This window comes from Molothrus aeneus, chromosome 2, assembly GCF_037042795.1.
Source record: "Molothrus aeneus isolate 106 chromosome 2, BPBGC_Maene_1.0, whole genome shotgun sequence".
Classification (NCBI taxonomy): Eukaryota; Metazoa; Chordata; class Aves; order Passeriformes; family Icteridae; genus Molothrus; species Molothrus aeneus.
Window position 1 is genome coordinate 92,285,510 of NC_089647.1, and position 24,903 is coordinate 92,310,412.

A 24,903-nucleotide genomic window follows, 5' to 3' on the forward strand; every position below is an offset into this window, starting at 1 on the left:
ATGGCCTAAAAGATAGGATTAAATTTCTCAAAAGCTTGGCAGACAATTTTAGACACTTAGTAGCTTCTAGGTAGTATGATCATATTTTGCATGTATTCACATTTCAAGTAGAGCTAAAGTCTAGCCAGTATTGTGGAGTTAGGCATGAACACTGTTGTGTGTAAACACTGGTGAATCAGTAAAGGTGCTGTGTTAATTTAATACCTAATGTTGATATTTTAATAAAAGGAACAGGGAAGCTAAACTGAGGCACATACAGTTAGAGCATGTTTAATATCTGGAACAGACTAATGAAGCCTGTCAAAAGTTTGGAGACAAAGAGAAAGGGGAAGAAAACAAAGCAAAAAAAAAAAAAAAACAAAAAAAAAAACCACCCAAAAAACCCTTGCTACACTGTGGAAGTGTTGAGGATGAATCACATTAACAGACCAGTACATTTACTTGCTATTCCAAGGCAATGTTTCATTACAGATTCTTCTCTGTGGTTCTTAATACTGATGGTTAATTGCAAGTACTAAACTTCCTCTGCAGCCTGTAGATCATGATGTATGAATTTACTTGCTGCTTGCTTGGATTTGTAAAATTGTTGTAGATCCTCCCTGTTACCTGTAAGAAAGACGGGGAGTTGCCTGAAAAGCAATACTCTACCCCAGTATGTCCACACATTATGCAAAAGAATTGAATTACTGGATGTGCTGGTTAATACTAATGGAATATAAATTGACAGAAAATCAGAAAAGAAAAATATATAGGATGTGAATCAATGTGTATGTGTTGGGGGAGATCTGGCCTGTCCTGTGAACACTGGGCATACCTCTATTGCAGTAAGCTCTGCGTATGGGCTCCTCTCCTGCCGAGTACTGATGGTGCCAGCCTCAAGGACTGAGTCAGTGTGCCAGCAAGATCTGAAAGCAGCACAGTCCCACAGACTCAGCCTTGCTGCTCCCGAGCTCAAGAGGGCTTGTGCAGCCCAGTGTATTGGGAAAGGAGTGCCAGGAAATGAAGGTGTTAGAGTAACGTCTTGCGGTGGTGGATGTTGGGAGGGTTGACCAGTTTTCTGAATCTGAGTCTGCTGATTGTTGAGCTATTGGATAAAGCTTATCTTGTGAGTTAAATGTCTTTAATGTTACTTCTTGCTAAAAGTCTAATGTGCTTGACAGCCAACTGCAGACTTTAAAGTAATGATGAAGTACCTGGTGTATTTACTAGCTATAATAAATGCTGTTTTTATATATCTGCTATCTTAATTAAAGTAATGTAATAATAGTACTTTAATTTTTAGAAAGATTATGCTTGACAAAATGTAGTTTGTCTTTACAGGATTATGTTGGTGAAACTCCTATTCATAAAGCAGCACGGTCTGGTAGTATGGATTCCATAAGTGCCCTTGTGGCTCATGGTGCGCAAATAGAGTAAGTGAGGTATTTTTTCTTGTTGTTGATTGTTGTGTGTGTAGCTGACTAACTTAGATTGGTAAACATAGATACTAATTTCAGAAAGAAAAGTCAAAACAGCAGACACATGATCCAAATAATAATGACAGCTAGACATGTCCAACTGTAATGAAGCCTAAGATATTTTGCATGTCTAGTAATAAAGTTAATTTTAATTAAATGATACCATTGTGCTACATTAGTGTTGCACATACATCTGATATAGTAAAATATTTATTGTGCTTCTGTCAGATGACCCCAAACTATACAGTTTATTCAGCATGTAGTTATTTTTTACAAGAAATCTACACCTTGCACTGATGAATAAATATAGAAAACAATGCAAAAGCAGCATTATGTGCAAAACAGCAATTCACACACTTCACCATTAGTTTATTACTGTTTGTTAGTGTATTGTGTATTTGCCCTGTTAACTTTTTTCTTTAAAGGTTTATGTACTGCAAAAACATTCAGAAAAGCTCACAAACTTTTGCAACTTACAGCATGGACAAAATGGATGCAGTTTTCACCTAGAAATGTTGAGTATAAGCTCTATGGCTTATAAATAATATCAATACTTTAGCAATATGTTTTAATTAGAACTAGCTTTATTATCTTAAATGGTAACTAGTTACTGTATTTTAACCTGCACTATGAAACTTTGAAGTTGTAAGTGAAATAAGAATCATGTAGTTAATTTCTTGTTTTACCCTTTGGTTTCCATCTTACTGTTTTTGTAATGCTGCCTTGATAAATCTACCATAAAATTTAACTCTTTTAGCTGTGTCATAGAGTATTCAGGGAGTATATTACCTTTAGGTTAATAGTAGTGAACTAATTGCTTTGTATGAAGAGATTTCTTTATAGAAAAACGAAATAAGCTGTCTCAGTTATTGACAAGCACAATAAATCAGTCTTGAATGTATAATTTCCCATTTTTCACTCACTTTTGGATATTTTTAAGGTAAACTTGGAATTAAATTTACTGTGGAATTGAGCAAACCTTAATTATCATCATCAATTAGTATGTAATCTTGTGGTTTTAACAAAGTAGCCAATCAAAAGAAAAGTTGTGGAACTACATAAACAATGTGAAATGCGTGATACCTGTCTTTGACCAAAGTTATTTGCAGCAGAAGCAGTGTAGATTTATAGCAGTTTTAATGAACAGGAAAACAACGTGAATTCTCAGTTTCCTAACTTTGAATTCCATCTATGTTTCAAATAGGTAATTAAACATCAGGTCCTATCATGGGAATGGTAAAATCAGGGATGCAAATGCAAAAGGCTTGTGGAGCAACCCAAGTTTAATCATTTAGAGAATAAGGACTTGGCCCTGTCACCTGAGGGAGTTAGCTATTGACTGATAGGGATGAGGATTTTTTTTCCTTAGTTTCCAGGTTCAGTATGTTAAATTAGGCCAAATCCATGTATATGCTTTTGACACTGATTAATTTTGGGTCATCTGGTTTTGAAAGCTGGCCCTGATTAATGGTTATGTAGATTTCCTCATTTTTGTAAAAACATGAAAATGTAAATGCTTTGGAAGTTCTGATTCCTTTATTTTATGATTCCAGTTAGAAGAAAAGGAGAGGGATTTTAGCTGTATATTTGAGTTTTAATTTGTATATATTAACTGAAATGATAATTGACTGATAAAATTGACTGATAATTGATTGATAAAACCAAGGCAAGAACTTTATGAAATACAGAACATAGCACTAACTATAATTAAACTGCTGATCTGTACTGATGATGAATAAGTACTTTCTATTTTTACTGGGATTAGATCCTCTAATCCATTTTTTTCTTTATTTCTTAGTGTAGTTAACAGTATTGAAGTCTAGTTTCATAAGGATGAATGGAATACCCCTTGGGACTCCAAATAGTCCAGCACCTTTACACGGTATTTATAATATAGGTCCAAAATGCCATCATCCCTAGTTTTTTATAGCAAGTAGAACAGGGATGCTAAGATTTCATTATTACACAGACACTAGTAACCACTAATGTAATATTGCAAGAAACGTATTTTTTTGTTAATTAGTGATTATTGCTGTTAAAATGAAGTAACTTGGACTAGAGAAACCTTATTATCAGTGTTTACCACATTTCTACTTTATATCCTCCTTTGGTTATATTGGAAGACAAAGACTATTGATAATAGTCAAGGATAAAAGTAAGAATTTTAGTTTTAATAGAATAGCCTCAGTTGAATTTTTCTAGTTTACTATATTTCAGGCTTGCTACTAGTGTATTGCTTTTGCAGAGAAAGACAGGATGTCTTTATTTATACTGTTGCAGTATAAATCTCATTAAGCTTGTTGCATTGTTTTCCTAATTGATGAGAGAGAATTTGGGTCTCTATTCCTGTGTAAATTTTTAATAATATTAAAAAATAATAATTGTACCCTAGTGAAAATATTTTGATTTTTTTTGTGGTATTTACCTTCTCATTTTAGCTGAAGCATATTCTGTGCACAGTATGTCCTACAGCCATAAAAATGGTTGCTCCACTAACTATGGTATTCATGGACCCTTGAAGAGGGGGAAGCAGGTGGTCACAATGTCCTCATATGAGTGAAAAGGTTTGCTGTGTAACTGACTTTTTAATGTGGATAGTACCTTTTAAAGTATCCATAATTACTGCTGGATTTTCACTAAAAGGCATATTGATGCAATTTATGTATGGTTAATTGTGTATTATTTATCATGGTGACAGACAAGTGTCCACAGCTCTGTGTAGAGGAAAAGCCTTCTTGGTGCCATGTTTTGTTTTGCTCTTTTGCACTCTTATGTAAATGCTGTGTTTTAATGTAGTTATACAGCTTGTATCACAGCATATTTAAAAATACAAAATTCAGCTGTAAACACAGGACACTGTTGAATCAAAAAGAAGCAGATGCAACTATTGATTATCCTGACTTGCTTCATGTCCGTTTGCATATAGTGCACTTGTGCATTGTGTCCACTTATCTCTGAATAAAAATTCTTCTGCAGCTGTCATTTAAGCAGATGTGTATTCCTTAGTGTCTTGATTTAGAACTAAGAGAGAAGTTTCAAACACTGTATTATCCTGGGATAGAGAGAGGTGTAACTTGTGGAATGGACTGTGGCTTGGTATGTACCCATCCAGTTAAACACAAATTCTTGACTGCTTAAAGGTTTTACTGATCATGATATTTGAATAGTATTATAGAAAAGCTTTTTATTTGCCTGCAAGAAATCTTCAGGTTTTGGGTAAATTTGGGTTGTATACTATGATTGCATGTTATGAGACATATTATCTAAAGAGATAATTTCTAATTTTAATATACTCTGGTCTCAGGGTTTGAGTAGAAGCAGTGACATGCTGAGATAAATAAACCAGTACATCTGTTTCCACCAGATGACAGATTCATACAGTGATGTTGATTTGGATCAGGCAGACACTTCAGCCACTTTCTTGTTAAAGCTGTCTGGCATTCATCTGAGTGTGTAAATTCAATGTCAGAAATGTCCTATCACTGATACTAAATTTTTCAGCAAGACCTTTATTCTCATTCTTTGACAGAGATTTACTTAACTTTATTTCTTCTTGTCAAACTTGTGTGTCACAAACTGCATTGTGTTGTTAAAAAAGGCAATATTAATATAATTTTTCTTCTTCACAACTGCTATCCATCTTCCATAACAGAAATCTGTCTGCTGTGATTTTTTTAGTGCTGCTGGATTAGTCCTTTGCGAAATTCTTGTATTTCTGTTCCATGTGATCACTCTTGTGATATCTCAGCTTTTATTCTTCTCATTTGTAGTTTTGAGATTTCTTGACTTCTGAAAATCAGTCACCTCTAGTGAAGAGACAGTGGCCTGTTGTTCTCATGACAGTACAGAAGTCAGCCATTCCTTTCTGATGCAAACCCTCAGTTCCTTTCAGTCTGGGGGGGAGGCTTACATGGCCTCTTTTCTTGAAGGGTCTCAGGGTTCAGAAATCTCCTGTCTTAGTTAATGGATATCTTCTTGATTTCTTAAGATCCTAGGAGCTATTTGCAGGTTTTTACTGTGAGCTTGTTTTTCTTGCCTAGCTAACTTAATTACCAAACTTTTAATATTGAACTGCAGTCCATTTCTGGTGTTAACATACTTGTGAAGGGCCAGAATGATGTCACCTCTTTACTTCAGAAGCTGTAATACAGCATAGATTCAGTGTAGAAGAAGCAACATTCTGCTTTCTTACAGTCATTAAATTAACCTCATCTTGAGAGTAATGCTTCAGGATCTTACTGATCATTTGGATTTAGGTGCTTTTTCAGCTGAGAGGTTCTTATCTGTTAATTAGTATATTAGAGTTTGTATAATCTGTTTGGTACTTTCCAAACTCAGACCACTTCATACACATTCTTTTTATAAACCTGATTGCCTCCAGATACTAGTTAAACTGCTGGATTAATTGCTGTTGTTGCATTATTAAACATTGCTGTATAATTAATGAGGAATATATGGCAATTCTTTTTAATTGTATGTAACAAGCATTTTAAGGGCCATCACTGTAGTATTCTTGTAGTGACCATTTTTCAGTGTAGAGGATACACACGTTGGAATTTATTCTGCCTTTCCCATTTTATGTAAATTGTTATGGGAAGGCAAATTCAAAGTGGCATGTACATTTCAGTGGTGAAACACTAATTCTTCTTTAAAAAACTGCAAGTAAAGATTGGCAAATTCTTCCATGTTTGGTTTCCTGTTTGGTTGCTATGGTTGTAGCAGTACTTGAGGTGGTTTGTAGGAGCTTGTGATTATGAAGTAGGGCAGTAATTTGGATTTAGTCTGAAGAAAAGATTTGGAAATACCAAAGCAGAATGTATATGCATGGGTGACTGATAAAAAATGAGAGAGGCTCAGTCTTAGAGTAAACCAGTCTGGAAAAATGTAGTTTTCTGAGTTACTGGTATTCCTAATAATTGCAGGAAGCTGAGGCAAACTCATACTACTGAATTCCTGTTCAGTTTGAATGCAAATTATTCTTAGTGGGGGTGGAATAACAGCAGTGATTACTAGCATCAGCTGGAAGATAGCACAGAATATGAGAGGCTGTGCTTTTTATGAATAAAGTAAAATCCATCATTAAAGCAATGATACTTATGACCTTTCTGAAACATAGAGATGAAATTCACTAGATACATGTGAGCTTGATAGTTTAGCTTATTCATTAGTGAGAAACCCTATAGCACTGGTTTCTTGACTTTGTTCAGTCCAAGAGAGCTGGGTAAAGAATATGGAAGTGTTACCAAGACTTTTATATGCAGATGGGTCAGATTTCTGACAGGAATGTTTGGGGTTTTTTGTTGGGATTGATCTGCCTTCGTGTAAGATATTGTGCTGATGCTCACATTAGTGTGTGCAGTTTCCCTTAAGATAGATTTTCTTTTTTTCCTGCAAGATAAGCTATTCTGTTGCTCTTCTGGCTACAGAAACCTGGGTACAGTTAAGTCAAGTGGAGAAACCAAAGTGTTACGAAGTGGAGCTTTGCCAGAGTTAAATACAGTGAAAGAAACAATTATATCCCAAATATAGTAATCTTACTAGTTCTGATGGTTAGTCCAGATGTCAGTGGTGGTGATTTGTAGGGGTGCTATGCTTGATCTGGCAATAGTTTTTGACTAGATACATGGTGAAAGGATTGTTTATTGCAACATCTGCTCTAGCCTGCCGTGTTGATTTGGGTTTTGTTTGCTGATCTGATTTCTGTCTTTTCAGTAAAGTTGTTCGTAGACCAACTAGTACATACTAGCCTCTGGACAAAAAAACCAGGAGGTAGATGTGGTATGGCCCAGAACATGTTCAGGTTGGTCAGAAGAGTTTTCTTATGTGTCATGCACTACTGATTACAAGATGTATCTCATGGCGTGGAGGCTTAACAAACCATGGAAGAGCTTTGGTAATCATAACCTAGGGAAAATATTACTCTTCAGCTTCATTCTGTTTTGCTTGATTGCACTTATATACGATGGATAAATTTTCTTATAAAGGGAGAAAAATCTAAGTTCAAAAAACTTTTTTTCATGAAGCTCATTTAAACTGGTTTTGTGCACTTCAGCAGTTCGTTAATCCGGAAGATTTTATGTCTGCTTGAGTAAACACACCAAGTTATTTTTCACACCAAAAAAGTCCAACAAGACTGTGTAGTTTGATAGTGTCCTTATTATGGGAAAATAATGAAACCATCTACTACCTGTAGTCCTTTCATTCTTGATTTTTGCTCTGCTTTTGGTACAAAAGTACCGTTACATTAACTTACCTCTTTATTTCCAAACTTCCACTGTCCATGCTGTTTGTACTGAACAGCTTGAACTTTCTTTCAAGTTTGGCACATTTGATAGAAGCTTGCTTCCTTCATTTCTCTAATTCTAAGCTACCTTTGGGTAGCTATTTGCTATGTTGAGGACAAATAATGTCATTTTATTTGTTACTAAAGTCATCTTGGTCGATATCTGTATTGTAAGGTTGTTTTATCTTTTCAATTTAGAGTTTGCTCTGAACCTGTTCTCAGTAGTTTTCCATTACACTTTCTTCATTGTTAGCAACTTCATTTGTAATTCTTGCTCTGTTCCTAGAAAAATGAAGTTAACAGCAGTGATAGTTCTCATTGTCATAAGGTTGGCTAAGTAACTCTTACATTCTCTTTAAGTGGCTGCAGTACTATTATTATTTGGAATCAAATTTTGCTAGTGATCTAGGAAATACTTTGATTTTAGTAGGAAAGGTCTTTTCTGTTATGCTGTATTGCAATCAGACTGTTGTTTCATGAATTACCATAGTCTTTCCTACCTTCCCTTTGTGAATTGTTATTAGGAATCACTTCTTAAATAATGAAATATGAATTTAAAAATATTGTTGCTAGAACTAGGCCAAGTCAAGCCTATATTGATCAGGGGAAGGTTACTTGGAAATGTGAATATTTTGTACAAAAGGTACTGAAAATGAAGTGCACTGCTTGAGGTCTTTAGTAAAGCATATAAATGGGAATACAAATAGAATAAAAAATCCCGATGGTGATGTTTGTTGTAACTGCAACGCTGCCTACCATGGTTAATGAATTCTTTCTTCTGCCAGTGTTTGCTCAGTCAGGAGCTGAAGTATCTAGGAGCTAATTATAGCTGCATAATTCATAGTGAACTTTGATTTTCCTGTGGAGAAAGTGGCTTCACAAAACAGAGTCCTTCTGTTCAGTATATTCCTCTTGCTATGATTTTGGATGATGTTCACAGGAACTCTAGCACTGGTTTTAAAAGTGTAAAATAATTTCAGCTGCCAGATGCTTTGTTGTGAAATAAAAACTTGGCACCAACTTGTGCTTTTGTAGATGCCCAGTGTGTAATTCTAGCATGAATTTGTATAACTGCCCCAGCAGTGACACACATCTGTTTAGTTAAGATTATTTTTCTCTTGGTATCTGGAAAAAAAAAGTTTGAAACAATTTTATAACTTCTGTATTTGGACACCAAAGGGTTAAAACACTTAAAGTTTAGTATTTTAAAATAATTTTGCTTTAGAAATTTTACACTAGTATTCTACTGTTTATATAGGAAACAATTTTTCTCACTGTGGGCGTTTTAGTGTTCTGATCTTTTTTTCTCTTTCTTCTTTTGTTTTGTTTTAATCCTTGTATCTGCTAATTTTTGTATATAGGAATAGCTACTAATTCTTTTGAGATACAGCCTACTAAATTTAAAGTAATTGAAGCCATGAGTTGACCGGTAACTTTAATCCATTCTATATAAATTTCAGTGGAGAACTGAAAAATTGGTTTCAGGATGAAAGTTATAATGCTTTTAAAGGCATAAAAGGCTTAGTATCTTGTTGTTAAGGTGGTCACATGATAATGGCTTACATATTGAATAATGTGCTACAGCACTTTATGTATGTTAATGTACTTTTAATCTTAATGTTGCCTGCAAATATGTGATCCCTTATGATATAAGTTTCCTGTTTATGCACCATTGCCCGTTTAAATCAAACAGAAGATTCTGAAACTGTAAAAACTACACATGTCAATGTTTTACAGCTACGTAATTCGAATTGACTTGATTTTTTCAAGTAATCCTAGAAAGGGGGAGCATTCCATATAGAAACTGCTGAAACTGCCACAGGTGCTTCTCCGAAAACCTTACAGTTGTGGCATTGAATGTTCAGTATCGCTTCCTTTCTGCACACAAGGCATACTGTTGAGGTATTTGTTGCGGTGATTGGTTTTAATGCTAATCTAGGAATTCAGATATAGAATCTATAGATTTGCATGCTTTGCTTACCCTAATTTACAATTATCTACATTTTTATTTGTAAACTAACAATAGATAAGTTGAGATCAGTAATTTTTAACAGATATTACATTGATATACGAAAACTGTGGTTTATTTTCTTAGATTGTCGCATGGCATTAACAAAAACACAGTAAGCTGTAGGTGCTGTAATCACTATTTCAAATTAAACATTCAGGAGATTTTTTTTACATATATGATTTTCAAAAATATTTATTGTTGACTTTTTGTGTAGCAAATGTTTGTTTTGTTTTTCAAGGTATGTGACATTATAAGTTGAAGATAGTGTATTTCTAAGATATTTCTATGTTAAAAAGAAATCTACCAGTTTTTTTCTGCCAATGAATATGAAAAATGAACAGTTGAAGCAACTTAGAAGCAATTTTTTAAAGTAAATTGAATAGCATTTATAATTCAATATGAGAAGCACAAGTCTTTGTTTTCTTTCTATGGATCTTTCAAAGAGTAAATTCTGTACATTACACTGAACTAAATCTTTGTTGCACCAAGTCATATTTAAACAATTCTAAATTTTGAGTGTTTCTTGGTTTTGGTTTTTGTTTTTTTTTTTTACTTTCCATTGCTTAGCCATAGTGGAAGCATCTTGAATATTTTTTAAAAGCTTGCTTCAATTTTTTCTTCCTTTAGGAAACTTCTTAAATTAGGTTGATATAATAAAAATTTCCTACTAAATAAAGCTAAGCTGAAAGTTAAATTCGTGTTTCTGTACACCAATCCTGTTTGGCCAGATAATGCACTTGTCTCTTGGTTTAGAGTGACAATTCAATTACACTCGCAGCCAACATTTTTGAAAAAGCATTTCAGAAGAAGGAAATACCTAAAGTCATGCTTCATCAGTGTCCTCTTTATAGCTGCTTTAATTGGGTACCAGGACTCTCAGATGAACTGGGCATTTAGAATGGGAGTTCAGATGATGTCAACCCAGAGGGAGAAGAATGGATCCTAAAAAAAAGTCCTCTTCATGCCAAGATCACTCAGTTTTGAAGACTGCCTGTGGACATCACTTGATGGGAGAAGAAAAACACATTATAAGAGTGTTTTAAGCACTGTAGGTCTGTGAATAAATGCATATACAAAAGTCAGAGCGTTAGCTCAATATATCAGTGTGTGTTTGAAGTTTATTTATGAAAACACCTGTCACTACAGAGTGTGATAAGCAAGTGTCATATGTCAAGAAACTTCAAGATCACCTACTCATCCATATTCAGACTTTCATCGTCTTTTCTCATGGATTTTTTTCTATTTAGAATAGCTTTGTAATATGAAAATGTATCCTTCCTTACATTTGGCTTTCTTTTTTTGCGTTGGAACTAGCATCTTATACTTCTGTACTTTGAAGAAAACAAGATGTTCTTATTCCCAGCTCCTGGATTTTTAGCCTACGGGAAGGCTGAGGGTAAATAATAGTGTGCTTCATGATTTTAATTTGTTTCTAGTAATAAGAATTACATGGGAACAGTGAATAAAGTATATAGCAAAAAAATGCTGCTTAGTGAAAAATCCTGAACACTCAGTCATTTTTCAAATACTTTAATTGCCTTGGAAGGGATGCAAGATAGGTGTTTTCTAAACATGGAGTGAATTGACTTTCTGATGGCTGCCTTTAGCCCTGGGCAATGTTAAGTAAGGAATTTTTCTCCTGTTTGTCAGTTCGTGCCTTCATGTATATTCCTGTCTGGAGCAGGTGCCAAAAAAGGAATGACATTTTCAGAGCTTTTGTTTTCAGTGTCCTTTCTTCAGTTTTTCTTTCCACCTGTTCATGTAGCTAGACTGACCTTCAAAGTTGTGTTTAGTTTTTGACTTTTTTACTGGAGAGAGAAGGAAGTACGCTTTTGGAGCACTGCTCTCTGATTTGATAGTTACTAGGCCAACCTTTAAAAAATTCTGCATCAAGTCAGTGAATACTGCTGAGTAAGCATAAAACACATGTCAGTTTCCAACACTTATTCTGATTTTCTTACTTACGTCTTCCTTCCATCCTTCCACACCTTCCTTGCTGCTGGCTTCTTCCTTCATAATGAATTTATGTGAAAAATGCAGTGTTTGTGACCTGCTGTTTATTTTTTTTCAGCTAGAAGCCTAGCTGAGAGACAAACCTTGAAAAGAAACATAAGCTTGTCCTGAAGTTTGGCATCTTTGTCACAAAAGAAGTTTTTTAAAAAAAGCCAATGACAACAAAAACCCCTACAAAACAAAGTATAAAACATGCTAAAATTTCCGTCCCCATTTTTTAATTCCAAGTAATGCAGTTGCAGAAATAGACCTCTCATATTTGCTGTATGATTAGCAGTAACAAAAGGACAGTTTGCCTGAAGGTTCAATATCACTGTGTTCCAAACTTCTTGGAGCTTCCACTATTTTCAAGGTATTTAGGATTAAAGATCAAAGCTGGTACCAGAGAGATTTTTATCTCCAACTAACTAAAAAAGCAGAGGATTGTCGCAGACATCTTTTCACTAAAAATCCTTTCTTTAGGATTTTTCCTTCTGAGAAGCTAAGAGGCCTCAGAGATAGAATGTAAACAATGGTTATCTGCTGCTGTGGAATGCAACAGGTCCACCTGTGATTGGCCCATCTTGGATGTTTATAATTAATGGCCAATCAAGGACCAAGTTATCTCGGACAGAGTCCGAGAGAGCTGCCTTTGTTATCATTCTTTTCTTTTCTATTCTCAGCTTAGTTAGCTTCTGAGGAAACCTTGTCCTTCTTTTTAGTATAGTCATAATGTAATATATATATCATAAAATAATAAATCAAGCCTTCTGAACATGGAGTCGACATTCTCATCTCTTCCCTCATCCAAGAACCCCTGTGAACACGGTCACAGAGGATGGGTGGAAAAGAAGATTTATTTTTCAAGACCCATGACCTTTAGGTAGTTCTGTCCATGTTGTCCACTGTTTCTTCCAGTGTTTTTCTTTTGCAGCCCAGGTCTTGAAGTTACTTTGAGTTATAATATTCTTTACCAATCCTTATTCTTTATGTCAGCAGCTACAATAAATGAAGTACCTTTCAAGAGACACCTATTAACTGAAAGCTGTAAATTTACTAGAATATAGTGATTATCACTGAGTTTCCTGCTTGTTGATTTTTTTTCCCTTTTTTAGCCACGCATTCCATGTCACCGAGCTACTACACATTGTAGCCAAATGAATCACATACTATTCCCCCTCCTTTTCACTTGATAGTCAGTTTACATATAATTGCAGTTCATAACCAAGGGCTGACAGGGATTGCACATAAGAGGTTGAACTCCTCTTATGTGTGGCTGGGACAGTGAACTATTTCTATTTTCATCCATATAATCTAGTCTGTCTACAGTAATGACACTTAAATTCTTAGCTCCTGGGATAAGCTGAGATAGACATTTCACTGCCAGACATGGGCAGCAGATTTAGTATTAAATGTGTTCCTAGTTCCTTGTAATTACAGGGTGGTTCCACTCCAAGTTCAGATTAACACTTATAAAGAATGGTCTAGTAGGTATGCTGGCTTTTTAATTCATTCAAGTACTCCAGGCTTTCTGGAAGGACTGTATTACACTGTTTTTCTCTTACAGACTCAGAATCCTTACAGTTGTTGACAGTAGTTCTAAATGATTTTGAAAATACATAAACTATTCCAGTCTGGTAAAACTCCGTGATATCTGTTAAGAGCATTTTCTTTCCTATTTTTTTCCTATTTACATTTGCAATTTTTTTTTTATTACTTGCATTTGGTTATGATCGGCTATTATTGCACAGCTACCTCTTGCTGCCTTTTGTGTTCCCATTGACAGATTTTTTTCCTCCTAGAGAAATCTGCTAAAGAAGTAGGTCTTTTTTTTATCTTTCTCACCTGTTTTTGAGAAAGTGACGGAAGGTTTCTGCAAAATTTTTCAGCTTTTCCTCTACTGCCTCCTGTTAATTCAAGGCAGTCTAACAGAAATTTGAAAGTATATGAAAGTCCAAGAATAATCAGGCTTTGATTAAAATCATGGACTTGGACAGCTGGATATAGGAAAAATATTCATATTAGTGTTCCCACTGTAAGAGAGCAGAGAGAGCATCTGTGTTGTGCTCCATAACATTTGTTCAAACAGTTTTCAGAGTCATCTAGAACCTATAATCTCCTTTTATTTCATTGAACTTTTTTCCTTTTCATTACTAACTTGATAGGCTAAATTCAGATTCACACATTTAAAAGAGGTGTTTCTAAACTTCAGAAGCAAGAATGTTAAATCCAGTAGGCTTGAGTCCCTTGAAATCTATGCAGTGCTTCCAGGATATTTCTGTAAAACAAGCACATCTTTGTCTACCTATTAAGAGTAATATTAGTTCAGGAAGAGGTAGGAATGGACAGATCTTTAAATATCAAAGATCATTACATTTTAAAGTTATTCAACCTCTAAATCCTGCTTATTTTTTTCTGGGAAATTTAGTTTTTCTTTCCCCAAGTTTGGTTGTGTAGCTTTACACACTTTGATCTTCGTTTATAAATCTCCAAATGCCTTTGGCATCTTACGTTGACGATCCTTTGGAAAATGGTGACTGAACAGTCAATTTTGAAAAGCAGAGTTAGTGTTCAGTAGTACTTGCTAAGTAATAGAGTTACTTGAACTTCTCTTAAATTAGATGGCCATTCAATACCATTTTGGTTTTGTCATTTTTATCTTTGCATAACTTTGTTTATTTTGCTCTTGCTTAGATTTCTTTTATTGTTCTTTTCGGGCTCAGGAGTTTAAAAAAGTCAGAGAACTGAGCTTTTCTTCTTGAACAGATCTGTTAAAATTTCTGTTTCCTAAGCTGTAGATTAATTGTTCTACATCCTTACGCTGCACAAGTAAATCAGAATTGGTAAAGGAGTGTCAAGTATTTGTTGCTTAGCAGCAGCTTCAACAGGTCATCTAGTTCAGCAGGGGAAAGGATTGACAGTAGAATTTCTGATATCATAGGCAGCTCTTAAAATGAGAAGAGACTCCTCTCAAGATTCAGCATCATTTATACTCTAAAACTTTCTCCTGATGCTAGCTTTAATTCTCCTTTGTTCATATTAATCCCATTCATATACTGCCTACACTGGATGCTCAGCACTTCGCAGTTCTTCTGTAGGTATTCAAAACTAATACCACATTGAAGTTTCATTTCTTTTGATTGCCTAGGTTTTCCAGTATTCTGAAGTCTTACTTTCTAGAGCACTCTTGACTGCTGTGCTGTGGATTTTCACTTGTAGTCCAAGTAAATAATGACTTAGAATAGTACTGTATGGAATGAAATTAATCCTGGATTAGATTATGGGTTTTGTGATTCTGTAAGAGTTTCTAAAGGTTTTCTTATTTGTAGCAAGTAAGTTACTATGATCTAGGAAGCAAATCTGGGCTTTGTTCTTTGATTTCTTCTCATGAGCTGGAGTTTCAAGAGAATCAGATCTATTAATCTTCTGAATTCTTGTTCTGTTAGCTGGTCTGTTTCTGGATTTCTAAGTAAGGGACTTGTCTAAATGACTGAAGCCAAGGAAAAAAATTCCTCTTCTCTGACTAGTTACATCTCTCTGGAAAAATATTAGGAAAGAGTAATGGGCATCTTTTGCATCACCATCTAGTTTTGTCATTCCTGGCCTTCTTGCCTCCACTTTTATGCTCTTCCTGATGAAGTTAGCCTAAATTGCTGAGCACAAGGCATCCTGTGTGTTTGTGTAAATGCACATGATTCAACACTTTTTCAAATTAAACCTCCGCATATCTACATGTCTTCCCTAATTTCATTCCTAACCTCCTTGATGCACTAGAATATGGAAAATCCAGTGCCATTCTCTTGTGCACAGAAAAGTCTTGGTTGAAATTACCAAAGCAAGTCCCAGTACTTATGATGTCACACACTTTGAAATGAGAAACAAACCTGCAACAAAAGCATAAGCAAAGCACAGCTAAGTATAGCATCTTTACTTATCTTTTACTGTATATGTATGTATTTTGTTGTTAGGAAAAATAGTGATGTTGTTGTTACCTTAGAAACCAGAATGCCATGGACAATTGCCAAGTCATGTTAAGTTTGTTTTGAGTATTTGATCTTTTGCTGAAGTTAAAGCAATAGATTGCAGAATAAACTGCAGAAGATGGTAAAATTCAACACTTAAATTAGTCTGAAGTTTATGTAAAAATTAGCTACTTCAGACTATTTTAGAGTAAAGCATTTTGAGAAGTTTAAATAGGAAGATGGTTTAAGGCACATAGTATATTGATTTTATTTAAAAGTGTATTGTCTCCCAAATTTTGCTTAGAAGTGAGATATATGTGCAAAAAGTTAAGATAGTTATAAAACTAAGATTGATAACTAATTTCTTAATGGAAAATTTGCTAAGTGTATGTTTTCTCTCATCACCAGCAGATAGATAGTCAGTAAGGGCAGCAGCAGCAGCCAGCTAGCCTGATGAATGAGTGTAATCCAGTTTCTTTGTATTGTGCAGCTTGAGAAATGCCAGTGGCCTGACAGCAGCAGACCTTGCACATACCCAGGGCTTCCAAGAATGTGCCCAGTTTCTCTTGAACCTCCAGAACTGTCACCTGAATCGTTTCTATAGCAATGGCACCATAAATGGGGTTCATCAGAATGCAGGTCCCAATCCATTCAGTGGTGGGACAAGTCGAAAGAGATCCTTTGAAGATATGGAGTCTGCTGGAGTGAAGAAGGCTAGAACAGAAGGTGAGACCCCAGAGGTAAAAGGGATGGGTTGATACTGGTGCTGAGAAAGGAAAATAAACGTTTTAAAGTCTTTTGGACTGGATGTTGAGTATTTTTGACAAACTCACATATCTAAATTACATATTAATACAAGAAGCAGATTAATACAATTACTCCATGCCACAAGATCCCAGTTCTCCCTGTCATCATCCTGGCTTGTTCAGAAATTTCTATTTCCAGAGAGTGCTAAAGCTGCATGATGCTGAGAATAATTATGCAGAGGAGTAGGAGCAGAAATTAGCTTCTGCTTCTTCCACAGTTTCTTCAGCTTCAGGAGGGCCAAGTAGTGTTCCATTGATTTACAGAGATGCTTGGATGTTCTGATGATAATTTCCCATTCAGGGATTAATTCACAGTTCGGAGACTGCTGCATAAGGTAGATGGAAGAAATTGAATGCACAAGAGTTTCCCAGATCAAGAGGGGTAATGTCTGTAAATTAACATACCCTAAGTTTCCAGAATTGTTTTCCAAGGGGAGCTGCTGTCTTACACAAGGGTGTAAGAACAGAATGAACCTTAAGGTTTCCTATCCAGCCTTCTATGTTGAGGACACTGCTTTGCCAGTAATGATGAAATAGTATAACCTAAAGATACTTTTTGGTAGCTCTGTGTAGAAATCTTTTTAGATTTTAGGTTTTTTTAGAAACACCTTGAGTAACATGATGGAGGAGAATTATCTTCCTTTCTATTGGTCATCCCAATAAATTCTTACTAAAAACAAGGGAGTAATTCAGCACTCAAACCTCCTTTTTCCTGATGGTGCTAAAGGATGCTGTTCTTTAGCATCAAGAAAGGGACTTCATAGGTCTTCATTGAAGGCACTTTGTTCAGTTAAAGTTGATGTTCTAACATAAGTTACTTCGAGTGAACCAAATAGAATTGGCTTAAACAGTGCTTAATTCCAGATAGCAAGGGCAGAATTGAGACCTAAACCATGTTTCTAAATATGACATAGGCAACATAAATCACATCAATATCAGTACTACTGTTTGTTCAGTACTTGCTATCCAAACACCACTTCACCTATACCAGGATCAGAGACCTTAACTGGGAACTCCATGGCCAATCATAAACAGGATATGTGCTTCATGTAGCTGGTCTAAATGATAAATTTCATTATGGAGAAGAGTCTCTGGGCAATTAAATACAAGACTTTGGGAATAAGTATTTCTTAAGTAGCTACATAGAATAAGAAAACTTGCCCAGTACACAAGTGTCCATAACAACTGCAATAAGATGTTTTCAGTTGTTGATCTACCAGGAGGCACTGCTTGAAGTCAAGTTAACTTACCTTGCATTTTGAAGAGCTGCCCCATCTGAGTGTTCCTGAGCAGCTGTCTCTTTCAGAATGGGCCCCAAGCTAGTAGTGGGCAGCGTTTCCCCACAGTCAGGAGAGTGGCGCTGTATCTGCCTTACCTTTCACTGTTCAGACTTGGTCCAGCACCTCAGTTAGACTGAGCAATAAAGACAGTGCTTGAAGTGAAGAAGTGCTCCTGAACAATTACAGAAATATTGGAAAAGCAATTGGAGTAGGTTATTTTTGAAATTGTTAACAATATGACTCTTTAAGACCTTCACAAACAAATGCAAAAGCTTTGCTGCTTTTGCTTGAAGGTTTTTGGAGTAACTAAGAGATGCATCCCAGCTGTGGGAGTTTCTAATCTGACGTGTTTGCCCTCAAAGACATCAGCACCAGTAATAACTATTGCATCGATGTAAAAAGTCTCTTGCACTGAGAATGAGTCACTGTTCCTGAGGCATCTTGGTAAACAACAAATAGATATAATAATAGAGCTGAGTAATGAGTTATCAGTACGTTTTTGTGCTCAGCTGGCCTTTTTACAGAACAAGACCAATTTTATGTTATTTTTAAACCCTTACTAAAAGCACACTGGTCTGTTGTCCTTTAAAGACAATTTGCACAGGAGATTCCAGATGTTCAGAGAGTGAAGCCAACCTATATTTGCAGGGAAAACTCAGGTTTTGATAGCCATACCCCAAATTGGAACAATCACAAAGGTGTGCTTTGCCCTGGGATAACTAAACTGGGCAGTGGATGGGCATTACTTGTAATAGTTTATATACACACAGGTGTATCTGCTCACATGTGTATAGTATTAAAAAAAGTCTTAAACCTCAAAATTAGGCAACGCCGATACATGATACACTGTATCAGAAGCTAATTACTTAAGTGTAATTAACAGAAGTAAATTGATGACCACTTTCAGAATATATGCCAAATAGTTTTTAATTTTAATTTAGGAACATAAACTGAATTTTATGTCCATATTTCTGAAATCAATTCCAGAAATTTCATCCTGCTTCCTGGGAAGATCAGCAGAGGGTGCACAGGTTCAATGATGATGATGATGCCCACTGGGCCAACTGGTCACACACAGCTGTGTTCATGTCAGTCATAATCCTGACCCCTGTAATCCAGCCCTCAGCAGGTTGTGCTCTGCGATGTGTGTGCTGCTTATAGCCACTGTCTGGGTGTCCCAAGCCTCAGCACAGATGCTTTGGGTGTTCTCTGTGAGGTGTGATGGAGAGCATTCCTGGAACTGAACCTTGGAATTGGCCAACATGAAATTGCACTTACATATTCCTCTAGTTAACTAAAACAAAAAGTCTTTCCTTTCCTGGTTTAGGGTAATTTGAAGCCTGCTGATCCAAGGTCCCTGAAGTCATTTAAGCCCTCAGTGATCTCTTTGGCCCTGGAACACTTCAGGACTTAAGGACTTCTTTAAAAATTAGTAGCTTATGAAAATTTTGGTTGTGCCCAAGATAATAGGAGCTGAATTGCAGTCTGCCAAAGCAGGCACTTAAAACATAACACTGAGAGTGTGTGCAGTGTATGTAGAAAAGTGTGTCAGTGTCAGTGTGAGAGCAGGGCAGGGCCTGCTGGGGTAGTAGTGGAGCAGTGCTCTGGGTAGGTACAAGAAGTAGTGAAATCAAGCCCATCTTATTAAAGCATTCCCCCCAGCAGTCTAACCCCTTGGCAGTTTATTTCAGAAGACAGGTCTGCTTGTTCAGCTCTTGAAGAGATCCCTGGGAGCAGTCTGGTGTGGATAAGGGTGGCTTTTGGGACCTGGCCCGTGAGAGTGAAAAAGGGAGCAGTCTAAACTGACAGTAGACAAACGTGAATTGGGCAATGTGCTTGTTTTGCCACAACCCCTGTAAAGCCTGAATATCTTAAATTTCTCCTCATTGAACCTGTTTGTGCATCCTGCTAGTAACTTTATTATGTAGGTGCAAAGTCTGATACGTACCCCGGTAATTTTCTGTTCTGCTTTAATAATCAAAGTACTCATCTTTTTTTTTGGCTAGTTTTCAAGTGGGCACTTATGACTAAACATGACTTTTTTTGTCAGCTTACAGCTTTGATGGCTTAATACCAGTGCTGAATGGAGGAGCTGAGGACGATGCTGACAATATGCACGTTGATAGAGAGTTTGCTGTTGTATCAGGTGGGAGTGGACAGTTTCCTGTTAACTACAACAACACTCAAATGGTTGAAGACACCAAACAACAGGAGAGTACTTCTGTTGGACCAAAAGAAATTGAAATATACACTGTTTCTGCAATGCAAACTCCTTGTCGTTGCAAGAATCAATATGCATTTTATTTTTAAGTATAAAACTTAGTCCTTTATTTTTGCACATTGTTGTCTGGAGTCTTGAAAGCTATTGTATTGCTGTAACACCCATTATATTGGGAGTTTAGTAGGTATCGAAAATTAGCTGTTTCATGCAATGTATTGTAATGGTGAAAGAGAAGGTTTATTAGTAATTTCTTAACATTTCAAGTAAACAAGTCCACGATGGCTGTTACTCTTTTAACCTGAGGCTTGTGTTACGTTGTGCCTTGCTTCTAGTTGCTATAATTTTGAGTTAAAGGAAATTCAGAAATAAGTTAAATTATTTGTTTAATTTTGATTGAATAGATAGTAAGAAGACTTGATAGGGAAGCATATTCTAGCTTTGAAAATAATGTTATGACAAAACTATATTCAAAATAATACAATAAATACTACAGAGAATAATCTAGGCAAACACCCTGTGTTCAGAACTTGCTCAGACACAATGACATAAGTGCGGGATCCTGCTGTGGGGTTTTTTATGTAAATAGAAGACCAGACATCACAGTTCTAATCTACTATTTCGAACTAGTGTACCTGGGAAAACAGATTTTGTGTTTTGTACCAATCATAATGAAACAGTCAAAATGTTACTAGGATTGGTCTATATTAATGCTCTAGATTTTTTAAGGGCTGCTTAATCAAGATGCTTTTGGTGAGGGGATGTATATAGAGTTTGATTAAAACTGTCTTGGGTCAGCCTTTTTTGCACTTTGTAGTTTAAGACATGGAGTTACTACAGTCGTGCATTATTACATTCAGAAATTAATTTCTTATTTATCAATTTTTTCTGCCAGAAATATGTTTATGCTTTGTACCACAAATCCAAGTCAACAAAGGGAATGATAATAATAGATATTTTAATATATTAGGAATAAATAGATATACATATATATAATCAATACTTTAAAAGTAGACTATGGTATTTTCCAGTGATAATTACTAAGTGTTCTTATTTATGGAAAAATTATTTTATTTCATAAATATATACTATTGCTGTATTACTACAGGTGCTCGTTTTTAACCAATAATAACATTCTATAATTATCACTAAAACTATTCATTGGCTACTTTTGCATATTACCTAATAGAAGTGCCAGATTTATTAAATTTGATATGGCAAAACCAGCCTATAATGGTTTATTTTTAAACAGTTAAAAGTTTGCACTTTTCAGTTAATAAACACTATATGAAACTCCTTCTGTGCGTTTTTATCCCTGAAGTATTAACTGTGATGTCGTGATGGGTTTGTGGGGGTTTTTTTCCACTTTTAATGAGAATTCATGGTTAGCGAGGTTGGCTGATGTGGTTATTTTAACTGATGTAGGGACTAAATGGGGAACTCCAGTTAGTACATCCAGGGAGTTACAAATTGGACACATTTCTTTTGTAACATACTGGTGTCTGTGAAGTATCAGTGTTGTAATTCCTACTTCAAATAATAGCCATGCAAAAAACAGAGAGAACCAAAACTCCAGATTCTTCCTTGTCAGACAGTGGTACTCATTATGTGTCACTTAAATGGGAACCCAGTGTTTTACAAATGTGGGAAGTTGCCCACAGACTAAATTAACTGAATTAATTTGCATACACACAGTAAATGCAATCCTGTTTTGCACATGGGTTTATGCATTCATGGAGGCATAAACATATGTGCATGTATCCAAGGATAATGACAGAATGTAAAATCCTAAAATGTCACCACATAGCTCTGTAGTTGCTATGTTTGCCTTGCTCATCTTTACCAATATAGACATAAATTATATTTTAAAGGCAGAATGTATCATGAATTTTTTTTGCTAGTACTTTTGAGTACCACTGCAAAAACATGCAGTTCAGACAGACTGATGAAATCTGTTCATGGAAACAAAACCTACTGTACTAATTACTAACTTCAAAGGGGAAATTGCTTCAAAACAGTTGTCAGTGATTTTTGCATGCACATTTTTAGAATTTTGTTTCCTACTAGTATTTTTTAGTCTTCTATACACTCTGCTGTTGCTGTTGTATGGCATTTTGCATGTGGATTGTACACATGCTGTTATAAACTTAGCATTAAATACAAACCTGCCCAGTATGTTATTTAGCAAGCTGCTAGGTACAGTGAAGTACTTTCTGAATAAAGGAACTTGGAAACATTTTATCTTAGCACTCTAATGTAACATTTCTATATGTGACTTACTTCAGTGCATACTGTACTCTGAGAGTTACAAATAAAAATTAAAAAAAGCCAAAGTTAAATTACGGCTGAAAAATGGAAAAAAAACCACCCTTCACCGTCTCACAGATACTCAGTTCTTGTATGTACTTAATAATCTTCCATCCCAAGAGGGCATTACAGTTAAGGTGGAAAGATCACTTTTATTCCTCCTTTGAAAACACTGTCCAGAATGTTGTCAGCTGCACTTCTTACAGTTAAATGAAAAAAAAAAAAAGAAATCTGAGAAGTTCACATTGTCTTTGCAAAGATTAATATAGGCATATTTTCAAAACAAATGTGGATAGATAGTTGCATTTTCAACATAAGAATCCAGCCACAAATTTACTGGTCAGATCTCATTACTTGGAACTACCTGCCTTGTTATAAAGGATAGATTTATTTTCAAAGCTGTGTATGGAAACATTTTTAAGTAAGTGGAGTATAGTGGAGATGTTTTGATGTATTTCAATTTACTGTTAATTGTTGGTGACAGGTGTATTTCTTAATGCAGATATGAATAGCAGTAGCTCCATATTGAATGCACTGACAAATGGATGTGCCATCAATGGACATTTGGATTTCAGCGCCGCACAGCAGCTCGGTGGGATGGATGCCAGGCGTGAGGAGTGCTCGGCATTAGCACCCAATGGTGTCATTCCTGGGGTCACCTCTCCCAGCAGGCACCGGCTGCACACCGCTAACGGCATCGAGGAGCCCGAGAAAGCCATGAGCAATTCCACTGATATGTGTGGATCCCTGCACCTCAATGGGAGCCCCAGCAGCTGTGTTTCTAACCGGCCCTCCTGGGTGGAAGACCCCGGGGACACTTTGCACTATGGACACTATCATGGTTTTGGGGATACTGCTGAGAGCATCCCTGAACTCAGTAGTGTTGTTGAGCATTCCAATTCTGTCAAGGTCGAACAGAGATATGACAATACTGTCCTAGGCACAATGTATTTGTACCACGGTTCCTAGATGAGTGACATTTATATCAAACCATATTGAAACTGCTACCAAATGAAACTGGGGGGACAGAATCCTCACATAGCATTAAATTTGAAGATCGCAACTTGTTGCTATTTTTACACTTTGTTTATATGAAAAGTAAACATTTAATTTGATGGCCTTATACAATAGTTGTAGTTTGTTGCATGTATGGGGCTTATTTAGTGATAAAATAGGTGCTGTCATGATGGAATGTTTATTGTTTTTATTTTTTTATTATGGAATGTTCTGGTTTTGTATTTTTTTTCTAAGCTTGTGAACACTATCTTTCCCTTTTTAGAGCTGTTTTCCCTTTTATTAAAACAATGTTTAACTGAATTTTGTGAAGAAAATGCTACATATGTGCATCACTTAGAGGTAATTTTTTTTCTTTTCCGTATCTTCTGCTGAAGCTATGGTAGCAATATCAATGCCAGCTCTCACTATGCAAGGGTGAAAGTGGCAATCTTCTGGAGCTTCTCTGACTTTATAGTTTGTACATTTGTTTGGTATAATTAGATGTTCATCTTTAAATTTTTCGAGCGAGTTGTTTTAAAATGCGGAGACAAATTTGGAAGAAGTTGCTGTTCACTTTCTGTAGCGTAGAAATGCTTTTTGTTGTTGTTGGGCTCTTTGCATTACAGAGTGGGAACGTGAGCTGCCTTTGTTCGGTCGCAGTTGGGTGTGCCTCAGGTTAGCTCTGTGGTGGGTTTCTTTGGCTTCTCTCCTTTGTATGTGTGCTTGATGTTTTACCATAGCTCACAGACTGGAGGCATGTTGGCACTGTTCTGCTTTGTACGCAGTTTAAAATTGCTGTTACTCGTTATAGAATTTGCCAAGTCAAAATATTTGAGTTTGACTGTCCTGGGTATACATTTATTGTCTTTTTTTTTAACATATGCTTTGAAAATGTAACGTGTACTCTTCGGGCTATGCTCACAGAAAATACATTGTATTTAATGCTTAATACACAAATCAAAATTCATATAAGTGCACTATATGAGCACTAATACTATAAGTTGCTGCTTGTGTTATAAGTGAAGAGTAGGGAAGAATATGGTAAATGAGATAAGCCCTCTGAATTGTGTTGATTTTTTTGTTCTTGTTTTGTTTAAAAAGGGACCTTTACAAATTGGATTTTAAAAAAATAAAGAAACATATTACATTGTATCTGAATATTTTGTTTAGATGTTATTATTTTAGCAGCAAGTTGAGAAAGCATTCAGTAGTTTATAAGTAGTTTATAATCTTGCTCAGTGCTGCTGGTGAATTTCTTTTTGTCAGTATATGAAAGCAAATGGGAACAGCCCAACAAGTTGTCCTTGATTGAATTACGCAAACACAAACCTGGTGTATGACAGTCACATCAGCCTTCAGCTTAAAAAATACTGGGTTAAAATATTGCCTGTCTGTAAATAAAAAAAAAATTATAGTCTCATTCAAACATTTTTAAGCAAAGTGCTACTAATTGCAGAGAAGTCAGTGTTTGAATTAGCCTTTACACTCTGTATGGGTCACTAGGCACAAGATGCTCGCAGTGTATTCATGTTGCAAAAGTAGAGCTCTGTGACAGAGGATGACTCAGGCAAGAGCTGAGATGTATAAATTC

At 35.8% G+C, this 24,903-nt stretch overlaps 1 protein-coding gene across 1 annotated transcript in view; it reads left to right on the top strand.

The window, feature by feature from the left end:
* ANKRD10 (ankyrin repeat domain 10) overlaps window positions 1–24,470 on the top strand; it is a 37,780-nt gene extending 13,310 nt beyond the window's left edge. The window contains exons 3-6 of the mRNA XM_066545315.1: window positions 1,321–1,412; window positions 16,196–16,431; window positions 19,842–19,937; window positions 22,819–24,470. Coding sequence (XP_066401412.1) covers window positions 1,321–1,412; window positions 16,196–16,431; window positions 19,842–19,937; window positions 22,819–23,285 — 891 coding nt within the window. The 3' untranslated portion in view covers window positions 23,286–24,470. The remainder of the gene's footprint in view (window positions 1–1,320; window positions 1,413–16,195; window positions 16,432–19,841; window positions 19,938–22,818) is intronic.
* The last annotated feature ends 433 nt before the right edge of the window (window positions 24,471–24,903 follow it).